General features: G+C 44.3%; 1 protein-coding gene across 2 annotated transcripts in view; it reads right to left on the bottom strand.

Annotated features, from left to right (window-relative positions):
* Positions 1 to 21,604, bottom strand: part of TYRO3 (TYRO3 protein tyrosine kinase) — a 94,060-nt gene that overhangs the window by 19,540 nt on the left and 52,916 nt on the right. For both annotated transcript variants that reach the window (XM_015429522.1, XM_015429523.1), the window contains exons 9-16: positions 19,971 to 20,115; positions 8,506 to 8,635; positions 7,773 to 7,870; positions 6,624 to 6,719; positions 5,234 to 5,314; positions 3,964 to 4,056; positions 3,152 to 3,273; positions 1,146 to 1,255 (exon numbers count right to left, since the gene is read on the bottom strand). In XM_015429522.1, the coding sequence (XP_015285008.1) occupies positions 1,146 to 1,255; positions 3,152 to 3,273; positions 3,964 to 4,056; positions 5,234 to 5,314; positions 6,624 to 6,719; positions 7,773 to 7,870; positions 8,506 to 8,635; positions 19,971 to 20,115 (875 nt within the window). The remainder of the gene's footprint in view (positions 1 to 1,145; positions 1,256 to 3,151; positions 3,274 to 3,963; positions 4,057 to 5,233; positions 5,315 to 6,623; positions 6,720 to 7,772; positions 7,871 to 8,505; positions 8,636 to 19,970; positions 20,116 to 21,604) is intronic.

The raw sequence follows: 21,604 nt of genomic DNA, 5'->3' as shown, positions 1-21,604 counted from the left end.
CTTCATCCGCTGTTGAGCCTATTGCTGGAGCAATGATCTTGCTGAGCAACTTCCTCAGATCCTCTTTCGCCGATTCAGGAACTCCCTGGAATCTGAGAATCATGTTGGCTTTTTCCATTTGTAGCTGTAACAAACAGTTTTCTTGGAAGTGTGGTTTTGCTTCAACTTCCCCCATTCTTTTCTTCATTTTCTTGTTTGTGGTGTCTATCTCTTTAATTCTCTCAGTTGTATGCTCCACCTTCTTTGCCGTTTCTGCCAGTTGGAGCTGCTGGGATGCGAAGTTTTGATTCAGCGAAGTCAGTTGCTGGTTAATACCATCGAGTTGCTCCATCACCGGCTTGAGCATATCCACTTACATTTTCATGACGTCTGCTCCCTCTTCTGGTTTTGGGCTCTGACTACCCGCTGGTTTCGCTTTAAACTTTCTTTGCGAGGCCACCATTTTATATGATTGGTTACAATTTCAAACCGCTTCTCACAGACTCGAAAAATCGTCACCCTGATGTCAGCGCTCAAGTAAGTCTCTCAAAACAAAATCGCTGCTTGATTCCCCCCTGCCCCCTTCGTTATGCTTATCTATCTGTTCGCATAAGAGGCGTCCCTCTTTGCGCTCCGCTTTTCCCACGAGGGGGGTAGTTTGCTTTTAAAATATTCCGCTTACTTTGAACTCATGTTCATTGTCGGTCATTTCTCTGACCTCGCTCACAGTAATCGATATTCCGCTCGATCTCCAGCGCTTGTCCCAGTCGAATCAGCTTGTGCCCGAGGCCACACAGCGGCAGGACCGTCAAGGCGGAGGGAAGCCTCAATTCTCCAGCATTTAGCCGTCAAAGAGGCTGAGGGGCCTGTGAAACTACTGTTATAAGACTGCATAACATCCAAAGCAAACCTATGAGGCTTGTGACTGCAAGGAGTTGAGTGCTGAGAAAATGCAATTTTTCTGTAGCATATGTACTAGGGGAGAGGAATGTCACTTGACTCTTCTGCAATTTTTTAAGAGTATGCAAAGCTTCTCCATTACCCACCTGAGGGAGACAAGTGTTGTTCACCCTAACCCTTCAGATTTTGAGATGTCTCAGTCCACCTTCTCAGTTTTTTTAAATCTCTGCAAATGCTTTAGTTAACCTAGAAGGATATCGACTTACATGCAGTTTCGAGCAGCTAAGTCTCTGTGAATGAAGTTTTTGGAGCTCAGGTACTCCATGCCACTGGCAATATCGATCATGAACTTTAAAAGAGTCTGAAGAGGCAGGTTCTGCAGAAGAGACACACAATTAGTGTCAGGTTATTGGAAAAATGACTAAAATTCTGCCATAGGCATTTGGGCCATTATCTACTCTGGAGATGGTGAAAAGCAATTAGCAGAGCTAGGGTTGGTTGTTCAATGATGTAGGCACCTTAATGGCCAGCCACACTGCAGCATCAGCAATTTCATTCTGTCACCAAGAGTGTGCGCAGAAAATCAGGATATGGGGAGTACTGGCACTGCTTACTTGCAATTTCTTTTGGAAATTTCATGTGTTCTAGATGAAGGGAGTGCTTGTGGCCAAGAACCACACTAACTATATAAGCATAGCCATAAACAACTCCCATAGAAAATGAGCATTTTTGATGGCTAAGCTAGAGCAATTCCTTCAGATTTGGTTTCTTTACACAGGGAAGTTTTTTTTCCCCCTTATGGGGAATTTTAAAATTACATTTTAGCCTGCTCTTCCTTCAAGGAGCTCAAGGTGGCATACATGGTTCTCTTATCCTCCATTTTAACTTCACAATAACCCTGGGAGCTAGGCTTAGTGACTGGCCCAAAGTCACCTTGTGTACATCCTGGCAGAGGACCCTGTACACTATGCCCAAGTTCCAGGGAGAAAAGATGGAACTTACAGCTCTCCCCATTCTAGTCTGAAGTGATATAGTCTAATAATAGCTCCATCATATGGTCATGCAGATTGGCTCTCGAGAGGGAGAAAGAAGACAGTAAAAAAACACATAGCTTCTTGATTCCACTTGCCATATCTTATCATATAAAGAGGAATCAGTCAAGGAACTAGTAGTATGTCCATACACTGGAACATTAACCAAAGACTGTCACCTGATATTCAGTGATCTAGCAAGTTGCAAAGGAAATTCTCCTTCTTTGTTCTTCTAAGTATTCTTGGTGCATAGCCTGGACTATTACTCCATCAAAGACTGAACACTTGCATATGAGAACAAAGCCATTTTAATGGTCTAATCATGTTGACAGAAATATTTGATGTTAATACTGGGAACCCTATGGAGCTGCGGTGGCTCAAGTGGTTAAGACGCTGAACTGCAGGCTGTGGAAGGTCAGTAGTTCAGCAGTTCGAGACCCGAGTGTGCCGCATGATGGAGTGAGCTCCCGTCTCTAGTTCCAGCTCCTGCCAACCTAGCAGTTCGAAAGCAAGAAACTGCAAGTAGACAAATAGGTACCACTTCAGTGGGAAGGTAACAGCGTTCCGTGCGCCTTGGTGTTTAGTCATGCCGGCCACATGACCACGGAAACATCTTTGGACAGCGCTGGCTCTTCGGCTTTGAAACGGAGATGAGCACCGCAACCCTAGAGTCGGATTCGACTGGCTTTCAAGCAAGGGAACCTTTACCTTTACTGGGAACCCTACTGGAACCATGTTACCCAAGATTCAAAGGTTTGGCAAAAAATAAAGGCCAATGAAAGCAATGTGTTACCAGAGTATCATAGCAAACAACGCACAATAAAGCCCTTCTGAGATTCAAGTGTCTAACTTTTCATTCTTGTGGACTATAGCTACTACACATAGAATGGCTTGGCTGCTATGACATTGTTCCTCTTGTGTTCTCTCAAGCTGCTGCAGAGACAGAAGGGATAGTGGCAGAGGAAGTTAGCGCTCCGCAGTAGCCGGAGAAAAGCATGAGAGGGAAAATGTCATAGGATCCAAGCCAAATAAACTTATTTAGATGGTCAGAGCAGACCACAAATGTCTTTTGTTGACAGCAGTTAGTAGGACTGTGGAACTGAATACAGGCCAAAATAATTTTTGCCCTATTTGCCCCAAACAATGAGATATGGTGTACACAGGAGAAACAAAAGCTTCGACCCAAAATGTGATCTTATAATCTATTCTTCCTTTAGGGTGTTGGTAAGAGAATTGCTTACAAAAGGATTATCTCCAATTCGGGACATCAGTAGAAAAGAGTGAAGGTCTCCATGCTTCATGAAGGGCAGGATAACCATTGGGATGGGAAGCCGGCCTTTGGGCCGATTGCGCAAGCTGACTCCTGATAGGAAAGAGTAGAAAAGAAAAAAAGCAATTAGCAAGCAGCACCAGTCTTGATCTGTCCTATCATACTCTCCTCTTCACAACATGCTGAAAATATTCTCATGCGTATTTGAAGGGCAGAATCTCTAAACCAGGTATAAAGGCCTGATCCACTTTTTGCGTCCAGTGACAGAAATTCTCATTTACTTCATCAGGAACAGTAAGCACTGAGTTTTGGGCAAGGGATCCCTCCTGTATTTGTCACATAAGCAACCTCTAAGGAGGCTGATTCTCAAATTGAAATAAATCGGGGGGGGGGGGACAGGGACATTTTTTTCATTGCTCTATATTCCTCAGTGCCTTTTTTGGTAAATTCAAAATGCAACTTTTTTGCCCAATTGTACGAACAATCAGTCTGAAGCAGCAAGAAAGGCTGATTAAGGAGGTTCCCTCTCGTAGCCTGTTTATCCACTACACTCTCAGTCTGACATAACTCTGAGAATCAATACACTGCAGAAATTTGAGATGAAGAGGAAAAATAGGTTACTGTGAATGTGTATAAATGCACAAAAAAGCCTAACATCTTAAACAGGCCAAAAGCACACTGCTGGTTTCTAACCTAGCACTATGAGATTCAAAGGAACTGTGAAATAGGTGCTGTTGGCCATCCTCTCCTGCAAAAGTAAATGCATCATCCAAAAGCACTCACCAATCAGTTTAGTCACATGGGGATGGTTAAACTCCTTCATGCAGGCAGCTTCCTTCAGAAATTCCTCAATGTCACTTGAAGTGAATATGTCCGCTGAAATATAGGGAAGGAGAATTGAGGCTTCCTTTTGAGCTCAGTGAGGCTGATTTAAAAGAAAACATGCACGGGACAGCACTGCAAGTAGCACAGGGCATTCTCATCGCCAAACGTTTGTATACAGAGAAGTGTACAGGCACATATGGAAACGTCACTAGGAAACATATCCTGTCTGTTCATCCATCTTCCAGATGAGATGACTACACATTACTTCAGGGAGATGTCCTCAGGCACTAGAGAAATGTCACAAATTCATTCTTGTCATATAGAAGGGCTAGAGATGAATAACGTCTTTCCCCAGGGTTACTCTTGCCAGTCACAGAAGTCACTGCTTTCAATGGAATGGAAAATAACTACTTTAATGAACAGAAAATGCCAGTAAAGAACTTACCACCAAACTGGTAAGGCATGATTGGAATCAATTTAATCTACAGCTTTGGCAATATATGATTCATACCAAAATGTACAAATCAGTTGATCAGACATTCTAATTTACAAGAGTTCTGTTTAATATTACCAGCTGTGCTTTGGAGATTGTGACTCCCATTAATTGGAGATGTAAGTGATGGTGCAGTTTTACTCTTAAAGGAATTATCAAAACTCCCAGTGATGTTAACAGGAAGGATTTCAACATTAGGGTGATATCCTGAACCTGCTTACATATGCACAGTTTCTACTGCTGCAAGGAAAAGTCCTCAGCACTTTATTAAGATACAGATTCCTGGTACTGTTTCGGTGGAATCCTCTTTGGTGGTCACTGCAGCATTTTAGAGCACAGTGCAAAGACTCAAGGACAGAATGGCTTTTACTGCAGAAGGCACACAGAGTCAAAAGATGACTTAAAGAGAGGGAGGAAAGGAGAGGAAACAGAAGTATGTCAAACAGTTTTGCTTGGTAAAGAAGTGGTCATAGGCAATGTTCCCTCTAAGCTTTGGGGTCTTGTGAGCGGAAATTCTACTTTGTGAGCTACCAGCATTAAAGTTGTGAGCAAATGATTTGGCTGCTGCATGAATTAGTTTGCTATGGAGCCATCCTTCCTGAGCTAAGACAAAAATGTGTGAGCTAGAGGCTAAAAAACTGTGAGCTGGCTCACACTAACTCAGCTTAGAGGGAACATTGGTCATAGGCACAGGGAAGCACTGGAGGCACAACGAGTCATCCAGATCTTAATCACCTTTCAGCATTTTCACCGCAACCTTCTGGAGAGAGCCATCAGGCAGTTTCAGCTGACCCTCTCTTACGGACCCAAACTCCCCTAGTTAGGAAGCAAAAGATGGAAACAGATTACAGGTCAACCATAGGACATGTGACCTTTGATCTCAGGGACCATCAAAGGTGGAGTTGTTAGGTAGACAAAGAGGAAGTTGGGAAGCTACTACCTCCCACAGCCTCTTCTGATATAAGGTGCCCCCTCCGGCCTTGTTGGAAGTTATATGCATAAACCACATCATACTGGGACTGAAAATCTACAGGAACTTTAAATATGCAGAAACAGGAACTGAAGGCATGATCCAGCCAAAGCAAAGCTAAAAAGTGCGTCACTGTCCCCCCTCAATTATAGATGAGTCAAGATTTGATTACCTTGATATTCTAGGGGGGTTAGATTTAAATTTTAGTTTGACTGTAATGGATCATTCATGTAAATTATAATGGCTTTTTCGAAAGATTATTTTTATTAATTTAATCACTTCTGTTACTTCCCACTGGGTTGTCAAGGAGACTTTCCCCCCCTACTGTTGGATGTTGGTTACATGATTGTATATTATACATTTTTAATAAATGGAATTAAGCATTAAAAATACTTCATTCCTACTGGATTATGCCCTTTGTTCTTTAGTGGTTAATGGTGTACAGAAACGAGAGGACATGGGCAGGAGCTATTAACAGGAAGCTATAGTAGTAGCCCTTCCTCTGGTTTCCTCCTCCTAAGATCTCCACAGGTCTAATTCCCTTTTTCTCAAAGCTCCACTCTTTGCTTATGTTTGGTTTGTTTAAGCACCATACATTGTACTCTCTGCCCTAAATTCCTCAAAATCTGCAATTTTCCCTGTATCTTTCCCTTCTTTTTGGGTTCTTCACCACCTTCGGAATTCTTATAACAACACTGACTTGAGTTACCACCTACACATTTACACAGTTCTTGTAAAAGTGTTGAATGGGCCATATGCAGAAAAGGTGCTTACGGCACAACTAAACTACAGATACCAGCAATATTGAGGTTCATTCTAAAAATGCACTGATTTTTGAAGACTAACAACCCCATCCTATGTAGTAGGCATGCACATGCTCATCATAATCAATGTGTTTAAGTACAGCTAGCTCTGCATTCTGTTCTGGAGCTTTGTAGTGCCTTAAAGACAGACACATTTATTGGAGAAAAAGCTTTTGTTGGCTAGAACTGATGAAAGTCAACCATCAATAAACCTTTTAGTCTTTAAGGTACCACAAGGATCCTTTTTGTTTTGGTAACAACAGGCTAGAATACCTACTCCACTGGAACTGGACTGTGCTGTAAACCTTAACCAGAATGCACATATTTTAGCCAGACTTTGGTTCACACTCACCTTTGCCTAGCATTCTCCCCAAAGTAAACTGCTGCTCCTGGATCAGGACATCCTTCAGTTTGGTCTTCAAGTCATCACTGATTCCTATACTATCCACTAGAGAAATGAAATCAGAAAGAGGGGCAGAATCTCAGTGAGCACAGCTGCTACCACATATAAAATCCCAGTATTTATTCCTAGCCATAACTGAGGTTACATATGACAAAGTGTATGGAAAACGCACAACCTGATTCTAAATATCAGTACCTGCAAGCAAGGGTGGACTGGCCATTAAGGCTACTGGGGAAAGTCCCAGTGAGCTGATGTCCTGGGGGCCTTCCCAGCTCTAAGCAAGGGGTGACTCTCACCCCAGGCAGCGTAGGGAAGGAGGCACCTGGCCAAGCCTGGTTTGGGGAAGGAGGCACTTGGCTGAGCCCAGCAGAGGGAATGACTAGGGGAACATTCAGCAGTTGATGAATCCAGGCCTGCAATCTTGAGCATACTTCTTTGGAAGTAAGTCCCACTGAAATCAATAAGATGGCTTGCCTGATGCTACGCAAGCTTACCCAGAAATAAGACCTGCCATGGACAGAGGGGTTTACTTCCAAAGAAGGGTGCCTTGGATTGCCATTTTATTTCCAAATAATCATGGTTAGGATTGGGCTGGAGGGAAGCAGAATGAAAGAGCGTCCTTACAAGCACCCCAACCCAGCAATGTTTAATTTGTCATCTACGACGTGATGTAATGTGGGTACTGGGACTCCAGTTACACTTCAAAGGGTCAGTTTATTATTTATTTATTTATTTATTTGTTTGTTGTTGTTGTTTTTACCCCACCCTCCCAGCTAAAGCCAGCTCAGGGCAGCTTACATAAAATCAATACATAATTTACAATAAAACGTGACTAATTTGAATTAAAACAATTCTAAAATTGTTCCAGCCAAGACACTTGTAAATATTATCCAAAAGATTATTCAGTCCTGCGGACAGCTTTTTGTCTTTGTCTGTATAAAAGGTGTGCAGAGCTCGATCAAAAGCATGAGAAAAATTCGTGAGGGGGGGGGATGGTGGAACATGGCACTTGGAACGGAAAGCTTCATTTGACATAAACTCCATGAATACTGATGAATGGGATCTGTGTGAAAGAGTCGCTCGGAACATTTGACATACATGTTGCTTCAATAAGCTCAGGGCCTTCTCTGTTGAAAGATCTCACTGCTCTGAAGTGGACCACAGGATCCCCTCCCACCACGCTGCCAAAAGCATGACTAGAATGCAGAAAAGAAACAAAATAGTCTCATCAAGGAAATATTCATTTACAAAAAGGTACAATATCGCACAGTACACACTTACATTTGCTTAATACGGGCACAGTGGTATAGAGCTGCCATACACTGGTAGGTATTTTCACTTGGTGTGGCTATAAGGAAAGCATGATGTTCCTGGGCAGAGCTCCCTGTCTTGGGCTCCTGCAGTGTCTCAGAAGTGAAGTGGGGAGTAGTGAGCCTGTGCCAACAAGAGATGTGGGGACAACACATGCCCACACTCCTGCCTCTACTTGCCTGTGCCTCCCCCCCCAGCTCCTCATCCTCCTTGTTTTCCTTCCTTCTTGGTTATAATGACAAACTGTGGTAGCCAGGTCCTTTCAGGTCACACTGGTCTGAAAAGATGTTCTCATCACCGTTCCTCTCCTTGTTCAGACTCCCTGTTCCACCCACCACCAGTTGCCTCCAGCCTTTCACTGCCTTGTAAATAGCAGAACCCCCCTCACCCACCAGCGCTTCCACTCCAGATAGTTACACAATCGTTGGCAGTTCTGTCATGACATAGTGGGTCTGCATTAATACATCCATGTAAGTGATCCCAAGGCAATAATTTTCACCAATAAAAAGAAGACATTTACCCGAAACGAGTTTCTTTTCTTCTTTTCCGTAGGAGGATTAGTGCCAAGGCAACAGCTGTAACGAGTGCAGTAAGAATTCCTAGAACCACCGGGACCCAGGATGTGCCATAGCGGGCCTGTCTCTGTCCTCCTGGATAGAAAAGAAAACCTCTGTGAGAAAGCAAGATGCACCTCAAACATGCCTCCTTAAAACAGAAAATGGCTTAAGGTTGCCCACTTGGCCTCTACCAAAGCCTGGTCCTTTTCAGTAGTGGTTCCCATTTTGTGGAGATGACAACTGAACCATCCTCGGAAGTTTTCAGTAAGCGCTGTTAGGCTGTTTTATTTGCTAGATCTTTTAATGGGGTCTAGGCTGCCAGCCTTTTCTTGGGGGAGGTGTTAACAGGGTTTTACCATATTGAGTATTGTTTTAATTTGGATTTGTAGACCACAAGGCACAGGTAGACTAATATGTATAAATAAATAAAGGGGGCTGGGCAAAATGAAAGGCAAGAGCAGAAGGAGAAAGAAGATGGAGGAGGAAGAGGAGTAGTAGTTGGTTTTTATACCCCACTCTTCACTACCTAAAGGAGTCTCAGAGTTGCTTACAATTGGCCTCCCTTCCTCTCCCCACAACAGACACCCCATGAGATAGTTCTGAGAGAGCTGTGACTGACCCAAGGTCACCCAGCAGGCTTCATGTGGAGGAGTGGAGAATCAAACCCGGTTCTCCAGATTAGAGTCTGCCACTCTTAACCACTACACCATACTGGCTCTCACTGAGTTAGACAGCTACCTTAGCAAGGCCACTGTTCTTTGTACCACTTTCTTTCATCGGATATATCACTGCACTGCGTTAAGTATGAATAGATTTTCACAACTTTTTCTCCTGTGATGCTGTATCTCAGGACTGAACCTGGGACTTCTGTATGCTAACCTATGCAGCCAGAAATGGAGGTGCTTCAGTTCTGGCTATACAGCTGTGCTACCTGAGTTCCAGGAACAGTAGGAAGGGGAGGGTGGCATGGGTTGGCTGGACTCCTAGGAAATTATAATGGCCCTCCGATTACCAGTACTGGGAGGCAACATCAGGGAAAGGCCTTGGCCTCTGTGCCTTGTTTGTTGACTGTCCAGGGCAACAGGTTGACTGCTGTGTGGGACAGGATGCTAGATTAGATGGGCCACTGGTCTGATCCTATAGGGCTCTTCTTATGTTCTTATGAATTTGAGTATTAGTACAATGCCTTTTGCATCTAATGTGACTCTTCCCAGCAAATCCCTAAAAGGTAGTTTTGGCTTTGCAGAAGTCACTTCACCATTTACCCAGGGCAGGGCTCAAGAATTCATAGCTGAAGGATGTGATTTCCAGTCTGCAGCTGAGAGGGAAGTGTTGTGTTGCATTTGAGCTCCGTTTTATCTGCCCTTTGTTTATGTGTATTTGCTTATTTATTGTTTGTCCATTGTTCGTTTATTGGTTATGTGATTGGGATTTTGTGTTGGCTCTTCGGGAGCTTGGCATTTGGCGTTTGCTGCTTGCCAGTTAACCGCAACATTTAGTTTTTAATTCTCTGTGTTTTTCTTAGATCTCCCTCTGGTTTTGGTTTGTTTTATTAGAGTGGGAGTTGATTTGGGTTATTTCAAGGACTCTTAATCTTCCACTGGTGTTTACTGTTATTAGCATTTTAGTTTAGCCTTGTCTTAGTCAAGTATTTTTAATATTTAAAGTAATGAACTCTAGTTAAGCTCCGCACTTGGTCCTTATAAGGACTATTAGTCAGTGTTTGTTACTGCACTATTATTTCTTTTTCTGCTTGTTTACTTTATTTATTTTATTTACTTTATTTATTTTATTTTTTTACTAAAGCCTTTTTGTCGTGTGGGTTTTGTTCTGATACCCAGAGCAAAGACTACATTTCCCCCTCTCTTGGTGAAATTCACTTAATTGGAGCCACCTGCATTTCTGAACTTGTTTTGCTTCAAGCCAAACTATGAGTAAAAAAAAGACGATATCCATTTGGTGACCAAGAAGAAGATTTTTCTCGGAAGCAAAGCAAACAGAGTAAATTAGATGACTTCTTTGATGCTTTCCCAAAATCTAATAGATTTGATGTTTTGGAGCATGAAGAAAACAGCCTTTATTCACCTTTGGATTTAAGTCATACTTCTTTGCCTAATGCTGATGACCATACTGCTGATGGTACTCACAATACTAATGCTAAATAAAAAGGATAAGTGGCACTTATCCTTGCTCCTCAGATTTACTCCAGATTTTAGCCTCACAGACCCTTCTGTTGACACTCTGCAGAAGGTTTTCAGCAGTTTGGATTCTATTACAAAGAATTGCAGTTCCTGCACCTGTAATACCAAGTGTGCTAAATCTGAGATAAATACAAATGCAAATAAAATCTGTTCACCCAAGGAGGAGCCCTCCAAAAATAGGGATTATCTGAGTGATGACCTAGATTCTGTTAAATATGTCCCTTTTACTGTTCTCCTTGAAATCTCTCCATATAGAGGGAAAACCATTTTTTGGTCTTCTAAGTGGCAGGTCAAGTGCCACTTATCCTTTTTATTGGGGGTACCGGCCATCAAGATTGATGTAAAGAAGATCATAAGGGTTAGGGTTAGGGAACTGTTAAACTCAACTTTGAGGCCCATCCCCTGTTCTTGTTTACTATTTATATCCTGCCAGGTCTATCTATATTGATTATTCTTGTCTATGGAAAGATATAGAGTGTAAAATCTCTTCTATCCTACACGTCTATTCGAAGGTGCTCTCTTTGTTAACTGGGGACATGAATGCACGCATAGGTAGCAGTAATGAACCCATCCTTTTTTCCATCTATGGACTTGACAATGATGTGTGGGATCTTCTGATCTTACACAGAATCTCGAAGGATCAAAAAATAAATACTAGGGGAAAGATATTTTTTCACTCCACCATCAAACTGGGATTTAATATTTTAAATGGATTCAGTAAATTAGGGGATCAGGGAGAATTTACTAAGATTAATGGAAATGGTGGTAGTGTGGTCAATTTCTGTTCGGTCTCTTTTAGTCTCCTACCCTACTGTTCTAAATTTAGGGTAGGTGAACCATTGGGTAGCGACCACCTGCCTCTCCATCTGGAAGTAATACTACCCTTCGGCGAGAAACTTGAACAAGAACCTGAGGTAGGATTAATAAATTCAGGTCAGATTTTAAAAAGAGCCCAATGGGATGTCAATAAATCAAATGAGGCCTATGCCATCTTTTATTCGGACAGAGCCTTATGTCACAACTTTTTAATGAGCCTTCATTTATTAAACAAACAGTGATTTTGGAGTAAGTGTTTCACCTTTTTGACCATTTGTTGTTTAAAAGGGTAACACAACTAAAGCCACAACCTCTTTTTAGGGGAAAAAAATGGTTCGACAGAGATTGTTATCATGCTCGTAAAGAAATATGTAGAATTTCCAGAGCCTACAGGTGTATGAACTCTGAGAGTTTATTGGCTACTCTGATCAATCGTAAGAGGCAGCTAAAGCACCTGATTAGGTTTTTTAAAAAGAAGCTCTTTGAAAGAAAGTTGGTATAGATTGATTATGGCTATAAACAACCATGATGCTCCAACTTGATCACGGCTCTAGATTACACTGTCATATTTCTCCTACTGTTTGGGAGAACTATTTTGCAGAGATTTTCGGCTCTACTACTTTACCTGCTGATACTAGTGTACATAGCTTATCAGATAATCTCCCTTCCTGGTCTCCAATAACAGAGAAAGAAATAGCTAGCTTCATTACCAAGCTTAAAACTGGCAAAGCACCTGGCCCTGATTATATAGTAAATGAACTCTTTAAGAGTAATATTCCAGGCTGGAGTAAGATCTTGGCTCCCTTTTTTTCTAACATTTGCCATTCTGGCTTCATACCGAAATCTGGTTAAATTCAATAGTTGTTCCGATACATTAAAAAGGTGATTATTCCAAACCTGACAATTACAGACCAATTCGTCTGCTTTCTTGTGTGGGCAAATTATTTACCTCCTATTTATTGATTAAATTACGGACTTGGCTCTTAGAGAAACAAGTCCTTATGCCCTCTCAGATTGGTTTTAAGAGTCAGACTTCTAACATTGATCATTGTGCAGTACTTGCTCATGTGATTGAGAAGTATATTAATCCTTCGGGAGGTAAACTATATGTTGCCTTCATTGACTTGAAAAGGGCTTTTTATGCAATTCCTCGTGCCAGATTGTGGGAAAAGCTTACAAAAGCTGGTATGGATCATCGCCTACTTTGGCTAATTCACAAGTTTTACCAAAACAACACCACACAGGTGAGGTGTGGGAGTAAAGGCCAACTGTCTAAAATGATTAAAATTAATAGAGGTGTTAGGGCTGCCTATTAGCGCCTTTTTTATTTAACCTCTATATTAATGACATTGAAAACCACCTTTCTGGTGAATCCTTCCATCCTCCCCACCTGTCTCAAAAACCTATATCAAATTTATTTTATGCTGACGATGCCATGTTGTTATCTCGGTCATATGTTGGGCTGAAACGTTTGATGAACACTTTTGCATTTTACTGCTCTCAGGACCTACTGGACATAAAATACTCCAAAACCAAAGTAGTTGATTTTTCTAAAGGTGTACTGCCTCGCCGTTTTTCTTGGTTAATAAATGGCCAGTCGATCGAACAGGTTAATTCCTTTTGTTATTTGGGTGTGCTTTTTCCTTATAATTTGTCCTGGAAAACTCATATTACTGCCACTAAGAAGCTGGCATCAATACATTCATCTGCTCTCTTAACATTTTTACGGACTACGGGCAGTAACTTTTTACCTGCTGGCATTCATGCTTATCACGCAAAAGTGGTTTCCCAATTACTCTATGGTGCTCCTTTATTTATTACTAGGGTCAACGACAAGTTAGACTCCTGTTTAACCTCTTTTCTTTGTTCTCTGTCTAATCTCTCCTCATGTGTATCTGGTCCAGCTATTTGTGTGGAATTTGCTGAGCAGTCCTTAGAAACAAAGGCTTGGATGGCAACTTTTTTCTTTAGGCTAAAAATACTCTATTCTTAGAGGGATGTTATTTGCACCTTTTAGCTAAGGACAGTTTTCGAAGTTCATGGCTGAAATTGGTTGATGGCAGATTACAAAGTTTAGGATTTCCCCCTGAATTTTTCAGTCAAGTAGACTACCTTTCTGCGAGGAGCAAATTAAATCTAGTGTTTTACGCTTAGATAAATGGAGTACAAGTTGCCGAGCTCGACGGGTCTGTTCTTTGTATTATTAAGGTCTTCCGATTCCAGAATCTTTGCCCTCTTACTGTAAATCTTTGACGATCCCCAAATATAGAATATTGTTTTCCAAGGCAAGATTAAATGTTTCACCTCTTGGGGAACTAGCGGGCAGATTCCTAGGGACCCCTCGTTCAGAACAACATTGTAATTGTAATTCAGGTGATTTGGATACAATTTGGCATTCTTTCATTGATTGCAGAAAACACAATATGGCTCATGACAGATGGATCTCAGTGTATATTCAAAAATGGAGCCCTGCTACTAATCAGGAACTTGTAGCTAATCTCTTAGCTGATACTGATCCAAATGTGACATTGGCAGTGGCAAAGTTTTTATTTTTAACCCTGGGTGGTATTAAATGAATTGACTCTTTTAGGCAGTTAATATATATATTTGGTAACCAAATTACTCAATTTTGTGAAATTGTAACTGTAATTGTAATGTATTGCATGTATATATGTTGTATTATATCCTATTTGCTTATGACTTATGGGTCTATGAGCAATAAAAATGGATGGATGGGCAGGGCTCTGTCAGGCTCCCCCTTGTGCTCTGGTGCGGCGCCCCCAGTGGCCGTGGTGTCAGTGCTCACGACCTGACTCTGGTTGGGGAGACAGTCCTTGGAGCGTCAGGTTCTCATAAGGGGAGAGGGAGTGAGGGGCCTCAGACAGGCAGGGGACAGGGTTAACGTCACCCCGTGAGTCTTCTCTCTGCCAGTGTGCTGCAGCCGTCCCTTGTCTTTCTCTCTGTCACAGCCCCACTCCGCTCCTCAGTGCACGCCTCCTTTCCCGCCCCTTCTCCAACCCTGCCTTTTATCTCCCCGCCCTGCTCCCAGGACCACCCATCCACCCTCTGACTTTGGCCACGCCCTCCTTTATCCACCTGGATGCTGGTGGGGCATCCCAGGTGCGAGTGCGGTTGTGCTGGCAGCCTCTGGGCCGCACTGCCACCACCCCGCGATCGCACCTGCTGCTCCACGCTTGCTCTTGGCTCGCTGGGGAAGCTGCCGCCGCCCCTCCCCTCCTCCGCGTCATTGTCCCGTGGGCCCCGGGCCTGTCTCCGGGCCTGGCCAACGCAGCATGATGGGTGATGGGCCACCGCTCATGGCCCCCTCCCCAGACTGCCGGCACACGTCCTGCCTGGTGAGTTGTGTGTAGGGGGCCTCACAGGGTCTGTCGGGGTCCCCGGCGCCTGGTCTGTTCATCCCATGACCTTTGGAGCAGGACAGACTCAAAGCCCATATCCTGGACTTCTCAATGCATCATTCTTTCTCACTGAGCTGCCTATAGCTGCCTCCTGTGAGAACAGTATTGTAGTGATCCTTCTTCCTTGTGTATGTGGCTCCTTGTAAAATGCACACTCTCTTTACATGGAAACAGAAATAAACTTTAAAACTTTGCATACAGCTTCTGTACGAGTCCACCTAGGCCTCCTCTTAACTGTTGGACTATGGAGCTGGCTGCCTATTAGGACTGCAGTAACATTTCATCTTTCCCTTTATGGCTCTGGTTATTCCATTGTCATCAGGCCAGTGGTATACAGCCTGCTGCTCTTGCATCTGAGATGGTCAAGGAGTAAAACCCAGAATGCAGAAACACTATCTTCTGTCTGTAGGTATCAACTGATGCCTTCCTACCAATTGCACAATGGAGTTCTCTACTGCTCTTCTTGATGGGAAAGTGGGTAGACTAATGTGACATCATGGCCAGGGTTACTTGGGCATCACCATGTGCTGACAGTTACACTCCATGCATGCCTAATATGGGGGTGGAGTCAGAGATCATGAGTGCAAGTGGGCAGTAGCGGTGATGGTGCTGCCAGGGATGCTGTGGGAGCAGCTGTCAGAATTGCTATGTTATCTCTAGTTCTGACTGGTATCATTTCACTTCTGCTGCAGGCCGGGCAAAGGATTGTAATGACATTAGGCTGGCATAATTGGGCTGTCTGAGACCTACTCCGTAAACAGTATGAAACTAAATTGCTAATCGACCTAAGCTGCTTCTCAGACAGGAGAAAATCTGATTGCTGAATGGTAATTATGTTTCTGGTAAAGGTGGAGAAGCTTGGTATGACACATTCTCAATGAATTAAATGGAAGGTATTACAGAGTTATACCACATACTTGATTGCATCAAATGGTGACAACAGAGCAGTTACACATCTCTTGTTCTGTCTCAGTGCTACTCCAGAAGATGCTTCTTCTGGCTAAAGTAAAAGGTAAAGGTTTCCCTTGCTCAAAAGCCAGTTGAATCCAAGTCTAGGAGGCGGTGCTCATCTCTGTTTCCAGGGCTGGCTCGCTTACTAGGCGAACTAGGCGTTCGCCTAGAGCAGGCTGGCCCTTAGGGGCACCAAACTGCCCCCGCCCCCCCAAAAGCCCTGCATGCATCTAGTCCCTGACTGGGGGACACCGCCTCCACCTCTTTCACCCTGAGTCCAGCACCCAGTGCGCCCAGAAGTGGGCGGGGAAGAAAGCAAGGAGGGAGGAAGCACCCCCCCTTGCTGCAATCGGGGCCTGTCCTGAGGCGCAGGTGGCCTGCAGGGCAGGGAGGAGGAGGATGGCGCCGCCTGAAGGGCCCAGCGGCAGGGCGGCTCAGGTAGGCGTGCGTGGTGCATAGAGGGGGCTGGAGCAGACCCGCCGCCGATTCCTCCTCCGATGACTCCTCCACACCGCCCTCGGTGAGTCTCCTTGGTGCCACCCCCGCGGGGAGTGAGGGGACAGGGCACATGCGGCTGGTGGAGTCCCGGTCCCCCGGGGGGAAGAAGAGATGGGGGAAGCGGGTGGGGGGGGGAGAAAAAGCAGAAGGGCTGCCCTCCGAAGAGCCTTGTAGCCCCCTCTCCCCCCGCACCTGATGCACCTGGCTTGAGTGCCAGAAAGGCATGCGGCGGCGGGGGGGGGGAAACAAGGTGAGGGGGGCGCCAGAAGGCAGCCTTGCCTGGGGGGGAGTTAGTTTCACCTAGGGCACTGAAACACCTTGAGCCGGCCCTGTCTGTTTCCAAGCCAAAGAGCCAGTGCTGTCTGAAGACTTTTCCGTGGTCATGTGGTCAGCATGACTAAATGCCGAGGTGCACAGAACACTGGCTACATGGTCTATAATAGAACCTTTTGATACCCAGAACTTGACTATCAGAAATCCCTATTATTACAAACTGGGTATTTGCTGTCCCTAGTGAACCAACATCATAGGTCCATGCAAACAATTACTGCATTGATCTCAACTTTTGATTACCCAGGTATTGGGGTGGTGGGGGTCTCCAAGGCTATTTGGATAAAAGAGGCTATCTGTTACCCAGCACAACAAATAATAACGTGAACACTTTTCAAGTTTGATGGTTTCCTTCTGCTTTTTCTCTCTTCACACACAAAACTGTCCACTTGTATTATTTATTTACTTCCTTTCTCCCTGCCTTTCTCCCTAGTGGTGTCTCAAAGCCACTTACACTGTGCTCACCTCCTTCATTTTACCCTCACAACCTTGTGAGTGGGCTAGGCTAAGACTGTGTGACTGGCCCATGGTTACAAAGCAAGCTTCCATGGCAGAATGAGGATTCGAACTTGGGTCTCCCAGATCCTAGTCTGATACTTTAACCACTACTCCACCCTGACTCTAGTGGTCCTACTGAACATGCTGGTAATTCTAGCAGTAACTGTGGCAGAGTGACTAGAAATCTATCTATCTATCAATCACATGGTCTTCCCTATCACATGGTGACCTAGCAATCAGAATGCTTCTATAAGAGGTGTTAAAAACACAGTTGGCATGAAATAAATATTGGACAGTACAGCAGCAGCAGCGAAGGGAACAGTAGGAACATTCTGGATTTGCCCTAAATGGGGCGAATGCAACAGGATGTATGGCTTGCCTATATTCTTCTTGCATGCCAAGGGTGAAACTTGAAAGCAATTCCCCCAAATCAAACCATTAAAACTGTTAATGATATTCCCCACCCACACCCATGCACTGAGAAACACTAACAAGCTGCCCTAGATTATTCACACGCAGAGGAAGCACAGAAAAATGCCTATTCAGTACCCAGCTAGCTATTTCTGGAAAGTAAGCAACTTTTATTTTCCACCAAGCTCAGGACTACAACAAACTGTCATTATTTTTACAGATCTATCATTTTAGGCTGTCAGCATTTTCTCTAACGCAGGTTTACTTTCAAGCTTTTATAGGCTTGGCCACATATGTTAGGTGCGGCTGATGTCTGAACACAACAAGCCTCAGGACAAAGGAAGGGTTGCTTTTGTCTTTATTTTTTTCTCTTTTTTTATGAAAAGCAATTTGTTTAAATTAAGGGAAACCATTTTCTCTTAGTGTTTCCCTTGTCAGAACATGCAGTGTTCAAGATGTAGTCAGTAGTCATTATATTCAACGTGTGCTCAGAACTGGCTGCAGCATCTCAGCACGTGTATAACTAAAGAACATAAGAACATAAGAGAAGCCATGTTGGATCAGGCTAATGGCCCATCCAGTCCAATACTCTGTGTCACACAATGGCCAAAACCCCGGTGCCAATGTGTGTACATGAAGGGGGCTCCCTCATATAATGGATTGCTGCACACTGCAATCTACACATAGAATTCACATTCATACCTATATGTACCCCTGACAGTTCTAGCTTAGATCTTCTGGATGCTTGAACAAAGAAACAGCTCCTTTAAAAGAGGAAACAGCTGGGCCCACCAGCTGACTTGTCACTTAGCAATTCAACTGCCCCCAAGACGGAGCTGCGGTCTCTGTCAGGTAGCTGGACCAAGAATGGTTGAAAGTTATCATAGCCAGCAATGATCTTTACACAGGTAGCTCTAGTGAAAGTAGTCCTTCCCTTTCTATGTGTCTCCTGAACTTGCTGGACTTGGTCAAAGGGGTAGTCTTTTCCCTCCCACTCCCCTTAGATGAGGAATCTGTTCTCAGGGGAGGAGGGGATCCTGACAGTGATATATAGAAAGACGCCAGTGCATGTAGACGGGGAGTGCAAACGCATGCACTGGTTCCACCCTCCATCTGTGTTCAGTTGCTTGAACGTTCCAACAGCTATGAAAGGGTGGGGGTGGGGCCAGCACATTTGGTTGTGAACAGGGTTGGGACCGCCATGTTCATTCCCAATCGCTCTCTTTTCATGTTGACTTCAACCTGTGATTATCAAATATAGGCGTGCATGATTATCCCAGATGCTTTCCTTCCCACTTCATGTCCACACAACCAAGCATTTGGAATTGCCACATTACAATCTCCTTTCCATGAAACACGATGATGGCATCTGACTGGCCACTGTGAGAAACAGGATGTTGAACCTTTGGCTTGATTCAACAGAGCCTTCCTCATGATCTTAGGAGACTTTATAAGTAGTTTCATGTGCATTCTAAAGTGAAAAATCCTGAATTTGACAGCAAGGAAAGCTACATTCTGCAAGCACAAACTTTTTTTGTAGGTTCCAGAGGAAAATAACATGTAATTGCTTGATTCAGGTGACTGCCTTTGCCTTCAATTTGTACACAATTCTGTGAGAAGGGACTGGTGCTGGTGTGGAGTTTGGGGAAAACACGGGAGCTGTGGAAGTATTGGGGAACACAAGTGAGGAGGAACTGGGATGTTGCAAGTCATTTTGGGGGTAGACAGCTCTCTTCTCTCCTTGACTATTTAACTCTGTAATGCAGTATGAACATAGACAGTGGCACATATATAATGACAGTAACTAAAAATGGCTTATTGTGACTTTATCTACAGCCACTAACAAGATTCTTTATGTTTACATTTTGTGAACAGTATCACTTTCTAAAAGTCTTTGCAAGTGTAGAAAACAAAATGCTCTGATTATGACCAGCCCGAGTGTTGTACCTAGCTTTTTTTTGGGCCTTGTTACAAAAAATATGCAATGGCAAAAAAGCCTTGTATTACATTTCCTTTTTGCCTGCCAGGTCCAGTTCAAAGCAACATCCCTTGAATATATCATATTTACAGCTGAGGGGGGTTTGGTTTTGGTTCTGGTGGATTGCTTGAACTTATTTGGCTTCTGTCTCCTTCAGTTAATGCACACAACAAAGGCAGCTGTGTGCGCTGGGAAGCACAAGGCCAGAAACATACAATGGTACCAGCAGCTGTCACTATTCCTCAGCTCATGTGCAGTCCTGACAGGGAAAGAACCATTTTCCTTGTGCAAAAACAAAGTTAAACCTCACTGAATTTGTAACTCACCTATTAAATCTTGGGCTGTAACCAGTAAGGGCTCACTCCAAGGTCCACAACCAGCCAGGTTGAGCATGCACACTCTTATGATAAGATCTTTTAGGGGATTCCACATAGTTAGGTTAGCTGTTGTCTCCTGCACTACCATCTCCCCCTGAAACAAAAAAACCAAAAGTTGTAATCAGCACTCAAATTATACAGGGTTTGGTCTCAGGACTGCATTCTACTATGCTGGAATCTACTATCATCAAAAGAATCCTTCCTACATTTTCCAACAATTTGCTCTGCAAACATCTCCTTTACTGCTCCTGGTCTCTAGACTGTAAGTGGCTGATGAAGAATTATTCTGCCTCACTACAAACTGTTAGAATAAAGTTCAGGCCCATAGTCCAGTGGCACCTTAAGACCAACAAAGTTTTATTTAAGGTATAACCTTTCGTGTGCATACACACGTACATTAAAATGGAAGTTATCAGTCCATATGTATAGGTAGAGGATAAGCAGCAAATTATCATACAGCATAATAGAGGTGTTTAACAGATGCAAGGACCAAACTGGAGTAACAAGCTTAGTTTATATGGTCACCATTTGTTTGGGTTTAATTCCAGGGGGAAACATAGTGAAGGAAATATCTATATATCTAATAGCCAAGGCGCCCCCTGTGTGCGGATATCTAAATCCACACATCGGGGGCACCTGGGGGGCAGGGAGATTTTCCTGCACATTTGGGGCAATCCCCAGATGTGCAGAAAAATCTGAAAAGTTTTAAAAACTATACGGGGGATATTTAAATCCCCCCCCCCAAAGTAAAAGAGTGTTACCACTACCACTAGGCATTGTAGCAAAGCCATTACTGTTGGCGGCGGCGTGCAAGGGAGAAGCTTTGGCGCGCCATGGCTGGGAGCTGCAGCTGTTGCTGGGAGCTGGGGAGCCTGGCCTGACCGGCCCAGCAGTTAGGAGCTGTGCAGGGCTTGCTGCCGTTGTTGCTGGCAGCGGTGGGGGGGGGGTGGGGGGGGGGGAGAAGGTTTGGGGGGGCAGTGGCTAGAGCCATGGATGTTGTTGCTGTTGGGGGGGGGAAGCCCAGCGGCTGGGAGCTGCACAGGGCTCACCGCCGTTGCTGCTGGTGGCTGCAGTGGGGAGATAAGCCTTGGAGGGCTGGTAGAAGGAGGAGGCACTGCCACTGGAGGGGGAAGGAGGTAGGAGAAGACTTGGCGGGCTGGCGGACCGGCTGCTCAGGCCTTGCTGACACCACAGGGAGGGAGGGAGAAAGTTTGGCGAGCCTGACAGCTGGGAGTTGTGCGGGCCTTGCCATTCGTGCCGGAGGGTTCAGGGAGAAGGCTTGGCAGGCCCAGCAGGAGCTGCACGGGCCTCGCCATTGGTGCTGGGGGGGGAAAGGCTTGGCGGGCCTGGCAGGAGCCGCACGGGCCATGCCATTGGTGGAACCTCCTCCGCATGGATCTCCCCCCCCCACGAGTATCGCGGGTCCTCCTTCTTATATATATCAAAATTGGAGATTGATGGGTAGATATATCCTTCTTAACTGTGGAATGCTGAAAGTAATAAACTGAGACCCTCCTATTATGCTCCATCCATCTCACGCTAGAAGAAAATAACATTACATTTTCTTCTAGAGGAGCAATTCC

This window comes from Gekko japonicus, unplaced genomic scaffold, assembly GCF_001447785.1.
Source record: "Gekko japonicus isolate JY-2015 unplaced genomic scaffold, Gekko_japonicus_V1.1 scaffold251, whole genome shotgun sequence".
Lineage (NCBI taxonomy): Eukaryota > Metazoa > Chordata > Lepidosauria > Squamata > Gekkonidae > Gekko > Gekko japonicus.
The sequence above is the reverse complement of the archived record's forward strand: the minus strand, read 5'-3'. Positions and strand labels throughout refer to the sequence as shown.